This window comes from Malaclemys terrapin, chromosome 15 (assembly GCF_027887155.1).
Source record: "Malaclemys terrapin pileata isolate rMalTer1 chromosome 15, rMalTer1.hap1, whole genome shotgun sequence".
NCBI lineage: Eukaryota > Metazoa > Chordata > Testudines > Emydidae > Malaclemys > Malaclemys terrapin.
The window spans coordinates 204,846-212,821 of record NC_071519.1 but is presented as its reverse complement, the minus strand read 5'-3'; the positions used below and the strand labels follow the sequence as shown (position 1 = coordinate 212,821).

At 71.9% G+C, this 7,976-nt stretch overlaps 1 protein-coding gene across 1 annotated transcript; it reads right to left on the bottom strand.

Annotated features, from left to right (window-relative positions):
- Positions 1-8: 8 nt before the first annotated feature.
- On the bottom strand, positions 9-6,723 carry COPS6 (COP9 signalosome subunit 6). Its single transcript, XM_054005421.1, is given in 14 exon segments — positions 9-208; positions 860-960; positions 1,185-1,277; positions 2,493-2,607; positions 2,687-2,734; positions 3,162-3,224; positions 3,536-3,576; positions 3,579-3,623; positions 4,415-4,478; positions 4,481-4,548; positions 5,352-5,400; positions 5,402-5,478; positions 6,465-6,495; positions 6,497-6,723. Coding segments are annotated over 14 exon segments (1,161 nt in total). The 5' UTR covers positions 6,722-6,723; the 3' UTR covers positions 9-67.
- Between the last annotated feature and the right edge of the window lie 1,253 nt (positions 6,724-7,976).

Sequence of the window (7,976 nt, the reverse complement as noted above, 5' to 3'; positions counted from 1 at the left end):
TCACCAGCGTCTCTCCAGCAAGTGTTTATTGGGGGGGGGAGGGCAGCCAGTCCGCACCCCCCCGGGCTCAGAAGAAGAGCCCGCGCATGCGGCGCCCGATGCCCTGCCGGTCGTACAGGATGTTGAACTTGTTGACGAACTGGTTCATGGTGTTGCAGGTTTTGGTGATGGTGCCCAGGTAGGCCATGAGGCCCACGTCGTTGCATTGCTGGGGGGGAGGGCAAGGGGGTTAGTGACACGCAGCTGCCTCGGCCCCCCACAGCCCTGGGGAGACGCGCTTCCCACCCGCCACCAACCCCAGCACACGCCCCCCGAGCCCAGACACCCACCCAGCTCCCCGCCTGTCCCAGCCCAGACAGCCCCCCGCACCCTGCCCACCCCAAGCCAGACACGCCCCAGCCCCCCCGACAATCCCCCAAACCCCCACCCACCCCAAGCCAGACACCCCCCATCTCCGGCCAGACACCCAGCTCCCAGCCCAGACAGGGCCCCGAACCCTGCCCACCCCAAGCCAGACCCCCCCCAGCTCCCAGCCCAGACACCCAGCTCCCAGCCCAGACACTGCCCCCCAAAACCCCACCCACCCCAAGCCAGGCCCCCCCCCCAGCCCAGACACCCAGCCCTGACAGCCCCCTGAACCCTGCCCACCCCCAAGCCAGACACCCCCCAGCTCCGGCCCAGACACCCAGCTCCCCGCCCGCCGTAGCCCAGACAGCCCCCCAAACCCCACCCGCTCCAAGCCAGACCCCCCCCCAGCCCAGACACCCAGCTCCCAGCCCAGACCCCCAGCTCCCAGCCCAGACACCGCCCCCCAAACCCCAAGCCAGACACCCCCCAGCCCCAGCCCAGCTGCCCTCACATCGTAAAAGTCTGTCTTGAACTTGCTGGTGCTGAGGACGGGCAGGCAGTGGCAGAGGGCGTACGCCTCGCGCAGGATCTCGTGGTTGAAGGGCACCTCGCCTGGGGGGGGGGGGGGGGCAGGGGAGAGACGGTTAAAGGGGGCAGCACCATGGACCCTGCCCCCCCTGGGGGGAGACGGGGGACAACCCAGGCCTGACACACAGGGCCGTGGGGTCAGCGTCAGAGCTAAGGGGTCAGCGCGGCCCAGGTGCCGGAGCTAAGGGGGGGCCCTGACGAACTGGAGGGGAGGGGGGGGGGTCGAGGGGCACAGCTCAGGCCCTCACCTGCCTCCGAGGCCTTGACATACTCCAGGATGAGTTTCACCCGACTGTGCAGCATCTTGATTGCGCTGTGCTGGGCGATCAGGTGCTCGGCCACTGCGGGAGAGACGGCGGGGGTCAGGAGGCTCCGCCCCCCGGAGACTCACCCCTGGAGTCCCTCGTCCCCTGCACACGCCCCCCCTCCATTTCCCCCCCACCCCCACGCTCACCCCTGGAGTCCCCCGCTCCCAGCGTCCCCCCGCACACGCCCCCCTCCATTTCCCCCCCACCCCCACGCTCACCCCTGGAGTCCCGCATCCCCCGCACATGCACCCCTAGGGGGGGTCCCCCCATCCCCCCCACTCTCACCCCCCGGAGTCCCCCGCTCCCAGCGTCCCCTGCACATGCCCCCCTGGGGGGTCCCCCCCATTCCCCCCCCATTCTCCCCTGGAGTCCCCCCTGCTCCCAGCGTCCCCCGCATGGTCCCCCCAGCCTCCCCCCCATGCTCACCCCTGGAGTCCCCCGCTCTCCCCCCCCCCCACGGTCACGCCTGGAGTCCCCCTGCTCCCAGCGTCCCCTGCACACGCCCCCCTGGGGGGGTCCCTCCATTTCCCCCCCCCATGCTCACCCCTGGAGTCCCGCGTCCCCCGCACAACGCACCCCTAGGGGGGTCCCCCCACCCCCTCCACTCTCTCACCCTGGAGTCCCGCTGTCCCCCACACACACACACCCCTGGAGGTTTCCCCCATTTTCTCCCCCCCACTATCACCCCTGGAGTCCCCCGCTCCCAGCATCCCCCGCACACCACGCCCCTCTGGGGGGTCCCCCTATTCCCCCCCCACGCTCACCCCTGGAGTCCCCCGCTCCCAGCGTTCCCGCACACACACCCCTGGGGGGTCCCCCCATTCCCCTCCCATGCTCACCCCTGGAGTCCCCCCACTCCTAGCGTCCCCTGCACACACACCCCGGGGTGTTCCCCCCCCCGCACACGCCCCCCTGGAACCCCCGCTCCCCAGCGTCCCCCGCACACGCCCCCCTGGGGGGTCGTCTCCCCCCCCCCCCATGCTCACACCTGGAATCCTGCGTCCCCCCGCACATGCCCCCTGGGGGGTCGTCTCCCCCCCCCCCATGCTCACCCCTGGAATCCTGCATCCCCCGCACATGCCCCCCTGGGGGGTCATCTCCCCCACACACACACTCACCCCTGGAGTCCCCCACTCCCAGCGTCCCCCGCACACGCCCCGCTGGGGGTCCCACCATTCCACCCCCCCACGCTGACTTCCTGGAGTCCCCCGCACACGCCCCCCTGGGGGGTTCCCCCCCCAAGCTCACCCGTGGAGTTCTCCCCGCTGCCGGTCGCCGTCATTCGGGCCACGTGGTCGACCCCAATGCGCTCTGCCTCCTCCGTGGCCAGCGTGTAGGTCAGCTCCGCGAACAGCATGGTGGCCTGGGGGCGAGGGGGCATCAGGGGGGATTGGGAACATGCATAGCATGGGGGCGGGGGGGCGGGGGTATAGGGTACTTACCTCTCCATTGATGATGTCGATCACCGACTCAAAGACACTGACCGGCAGCTGGGGACAAGAGCGAGAAACACCCTGATAACGCTGCCCACAGACGCCCTCACCCCACAGCGAGAGGGGTAGGACATGCTAAGACGCGCCCCCTCTGGGGTAGGGCACCAGACTGGTTATACGGGGACCCCTCGCCTGGCGCTGAGACGCAGCTGCCGCTAGGGTGGGGCATGGTGGAATGCACAGCCCAGCGATGAGATGCAGCTGGCTCTGGGGTGGAGCACGGGGGCTGTTCATACAGGGACGCCCTCACCTGGCACTGAGATGCAGCCCCTCTAGGGGGGCACGACGGCTACTGAGCGGTGGAAGTGAAGGGAAATTCCATACACAGCCAAAGCTGCAGGGAGGATGGACGTCCTCGAGCCAGACTTCGCTCCTTGGGGCCGGCGGGGGGCTGGTTTCAGACTGTTGGGGGGGGGGTACTCACATCTGTGTGCTTGGTCATGGGGTTCAGCTTCAGGAAGAGGGGGCTCTCGATGATCTCACACACCTGGGCTTGGGGAAAGGCGACCGTCAGCATGGTGCGCACCAACGTCAGTCCCCTCAGCTCCCCCCCGGTCCTCCGACCCACTGAGCACAGGCTGCCAGCACCCAGGGGCTCCACCAAAGACCCCCAAGGTAGGAGTGAGGTCAGAGTGACTCTGGGACTTTGAAATGGCAGCTCCCCTGCCACGTGAGGTCAGAGTGACTCTGGACTTTGAAATGGCAGCTCCCGCTATTGCCTAGTGGAGGGTGGGGGCAGCTGGGAGCCAGGACTCCTGGGTTCTCTCCCCGGCTCTGGGAGGGGAGTGGGGCCCTGACCTGTTTATGGACGTGGATGTCAGACTGGTCCGGGGGGCCACGGTCGTGTACCAGCCCAGGAACTCCATGTCCTTGAAGACCTGTTTGACTGGGGGGTGGGGACAGAGAGGAGCACGGTTAGTGGGGTGGGGGGGCAGATCCCAGCTCCCCCAACTCAGGGCTCCACAGACGGTCAGGCCAGCAGAGCCCATTCGATCCTCAAGTCTGAGCTCCGCCGGCCAGGGACTCTCGCCCAGTTTCCCCGCGGCGCGTTCATCTGGAAAGGCCTCCAGCCTGGACTGGACCCATCGCCAGACTGAGAGTCCGCCCCCTACCACGCACCAGGAGAGCTGAAAGGGTGACTGACCCCCCGGCTGGGGAGCTGCCCCCCCTTTCTAACCTTGCACTGCTCTGGTTTGAGCTTCCACCGGTTCTTGTTCTGCTCATGCTCAAAGACTCCTTTCGTACCCACTACCCTCTCCCACGTCGCCTTTCTTCCCATGAAGGCACTTCTGTCCCGTCACCCAATCACCCCTCGCCTGCTTGCTGACAAGGAACGCCGGGCGCCGGGGGGGGGGGGGGGGGGGTAAGCATCTCATCGGAGAACGTCTCCCCTGCTCCTGAAGCAGCGCCCCCCCCCCTTTTAAAATGCGGACACTGGGTCCGGGACGCCGCATGCAGAGGGAAAATCCCCTCCCTGCTCCTGCTCGCTACGCCTCTGGTTACACACTGGCCCCCTGCCAAAGCACCGCACTGGGGCACGTGGTGAGCCCCCTAAATGCTCTCCAGGGGCAGCCCCCCCATTCCTAATCCACCTGCCGAGCTCTGGTCCTGCTGCACGGCGCTGGCGTGCGGTACCAGGCGCTGCGGTCGCTCAGACCCCCCAGCCCCTGCACTCACACTGCTCCTCCTTGGTGTAGTAGTACTCCTTGTCGATGACGATGTTCTCCTCCACCGTGTTGGAGACAGCAGCTCGAAGGAGTTCATCACCTCGATGTTCCGGCCCTCCTGCCGCCCGATCAGCGCCCCGATCACTGGCAGGCATGGTGGAGGGGGGTTACGGGGATCAGGACCCTCATGGGCTCTGACCCTCAGAACACAGGGGCCGGCTGTATCCCTGGCACGGCCCCCATAGGGCTAGCCTAACACCCCCCCCCCACAACCCATCCCAGCAAGGCCTGCCTGTCCCCCTTACTCCCCACAGCTTAGATACAGGAACCCGTTTTCTTTACGGCCTGGACCCTTCCTCCCTGGTTCAGTGGGTGAGGGGGGCACAAGGGCCCCCAGAGAGGGGGGGGTAACTTGTTCTAATCCTCAGCATGGCATGAATGCAGCCTTTAAGCGGCAGAAGCCCCCACAGCCCCCGCCAGAGGTCTAGGGGGAAGGGGGCGTTGATTCCCAAGAGCGGATGCGAAGTGAACAGGGGGAGGGGTCGGCAGAGCAGCGCTGGACCCAGCCAGGTGACGGGAACGGGGGACACAGCTGGGCCCTGGGCTGGTGGCTGCCAGAGCGGGAGGGGCACCGGGAGCCTTGGCCTGCGTCCAGGGGCCCCTGGGCTGGCGGCTGCGGGAGGAATGGGGGCACTTAGAGGCCGGGCCTGCGTCCGTGAGCCCCTGGGCGGGGGGATTGCCGGGGGAGAGGGGACGCCGGGGAACTTTGGCCTGCGTCTGTGGGCCCCAGGGCAGTCGATTGCCGGGGGGGAGAGAGGGGGGGTGCACCAGGAGCCTTGGCCTGCATCCGGGGGCCCCTGGGTAGGGGGCTGCCGGGGGGGGGGGGACGCCGGGAGCCTTGGCCTGCGTCCGGGGGCCTGGGCGGGCGAGGGGTGGAAGGCCGGTACCTTGCACCGGACGCCCCTCCTGCGAGCGCATGCGGATCCAGTGGTCGGAGAATGTTGAGGATCACCAGCGGGTGCAGGGCCACCGAGACGCTGCCCGTCACGCCCGATGCCATGACGGTGGGGAGCACTGCGGGGGGGGGGGGAGATGCAGTCAGTGGGGGCGGGAGAATAGGAGGGCGATTGGAGGGAGGGAAACACTCAGGGAGGAAGGAGGGATGAGCGCCACTGTGAGACCCCTGGGTCCCTGCCCTCGCCTCGGGGGGGAGGTCCAGGGAGGGGAGGACCCTGCTGGGGACAGTCTTGAGGGGAGACCGGGGCAGGGTCTCCGTGGGGGGCGGGACCATGAGAGGGTTAGAGCCCCATAGGGAGGGGTGGGGTCTCTGAGAGGGCGGGGTTGGGCCCAGAGGAGCCTCGGTCTCCCCCGGAGGAGTTCCTGAGGGGGCGGGGCCCGAGGGGGAGGGGGCGGGGACTGCGCACAGAGGGGGTCCCTGGGGGCGGGGCCCGAGGGGGAGGGGGGCGGGGACTGCGCGCAGAGGGGTTCCCTGGGGGCGGGGCCCGAGGGGAAGGGGGCGGGGACTGCGCGCAGAGGGGGTCCCTGGGGGCGGGGCCCGAGGGGGAGGGGGCGGGGACCTGCGCGCAGAGGGGGTCCCTGGGGGCGGGGCCCCGAGGGGGAGGGGGCGGGGACTGCGCGCAGAGGGGGTCCCCTGGGGGCGGGGCCCGAGGGGGAGGGGGCGGGGACTGCGCGCAGAGGGGTTCCCTGGGGGCGGGGCCCCGAGGGGGAGGGGGCGGGGACTGCGCGCAGAGGGGGTCCCTGGGGGCGGGGCCCGAGGGAAGGGGGCGGGGGACTGCGCGCAGAGGGGGTCCCTGGGGGCGGGGCCCGAGGGGGAGGGGGCGGGGGACTGCGCGCAGAGGGGTTCCCTGGGGGCTGGGCCCGAGGGGGAGGGGGCGGGGACTGCGCGCAGAGGGGGTCCCTGGGGGCGGGCCCGAGGGGGAGGGGGCGGGGACTGCGCGCAGAGGGGTTCCCTGGGGGCGGGGGCCCGAGGGGAAGGGGCGGGGTCACGCTGGCCCCCTCAAGCCCCGCCCTGTCCCCGCCCGCCCGGCGGGGGCCGGTACCTGCCGCGTCCACCTCCATCCCGCCGGCCCCGGGAGCCCCCGTTGCTCCCCGCCGCCGAGCAGGAGGCACCGGCCGCCGCCGCGCCGCCGCCATCTTGAGGCTGTTTGGCCCGGCCCGGCCGCCGTAGGCAACTACCCGCGCTCTGCGCCTGCGCCGCACGGCGGCCGCTGCGGGAAGCCCCGCCCCCCCCACGCCGGCACTTGCCGCATGGCGCGCTGCGAGGGCGGGAGGCTACCCGCGTCCGGAGCATGCGCATTAGCAAAGGTTAGAGCCCGGCTCCCCCCCCTCGCACCGCCCCAGCCTCCCCAACCCCCATCGCCCAACCGCCCCCGGCTCCCGCCTGCGCCCCGCCCCCGGGACCCTCCCTGAGCCCCGCCCCCCAGCCCCGCCCCCTCCCTGGGCCCCGCCCCCCGGCTCCCGCCTGCGCCCCGCCCCCGGGACCCTCCCTGTCCCTGAGCCCCGCCCCCAGCCCCGCCCCCTCCCTGGGCCCCGCCCCCGGGACCCTCCCTGCGCCCCGCCCCCTCCCCGCGCCCCGCCCCCGGGACCCTCCCTGAGCCCCGCCCCCCAGCCCCGCCCCCTCCCTGGGCCCCGCCCCCCGGCTCCCGCCTGCGCCCCGCCCCCGGGACCCTCCCTGCGCCCCGCCCCCTCCCCGCGCCCCGCCCCCGGGACCCTCCCTGCGCCCCGCCCCCTCCCCGCGCCCCGCCCCCGGGACCCTCCCTGAGCCCCGCCCCCCAGCCCCGCCCCCTCCCTGGGCCCCGCCCCCCGGCTCCCGCCTGCGCCCCGCCCCCGGGACCCTCCCTGCGCCCCGCCCCAGCCCCGCCCCCTCCCTGGGCCCCGCCCCCCGGGACCCTCCCTGAGCCCCGCCCACTGGACCCTCCCTGGGACCCCCCCCAGCCCCGCCCTGGGACCCTCCCTGAGCCCCCCCAGCCCCGCCCCCCTCCCTGGGCTCCGCCCCCCGGGACCCTCCCTGAGCCCCGCCCCCGGGACCCTCCCTGAGCCCCGCCCACTGGACCCTCCCTGGGACCCCCCCAGCCCCGCCCTGGGACCCCCCCTGAGCCTCCCCAGCCCCGCCCCCCTCCCTGGGCTCCGCCCCCCGGGACCCTCCCTGAGCCCCGCCCCCTCCCTGGGCTCCGCCCCCCGGGACCCTCCCTGAGCCCCGCCCCCGGGACCCTCCCTGAGCCCCGCCCCCCCAGCCCCGCCCCCGGAACCCTCCCTGAGCCCCGCCCCCAGCCCCGCCCCCGGGACCCGCCCTGAGCCCCGCCCAAGGGACCCTCCCAACGTCACTCCCACGCACACACCCCATGTCACACCCACACCGACACCGCGTCACAACCACCCCCCACACAGACACCCCATCACAACCGCCCCCCAGTCATACCACACCAATACCCCATCACACCCACCCCCCACAGCAACACCCCGTCACACACACCCACACGTCACACCCACACACACCCCCACGTCACTCCCACACACACCCCACGTCACTCCCTCACAGACCCCACGTCACA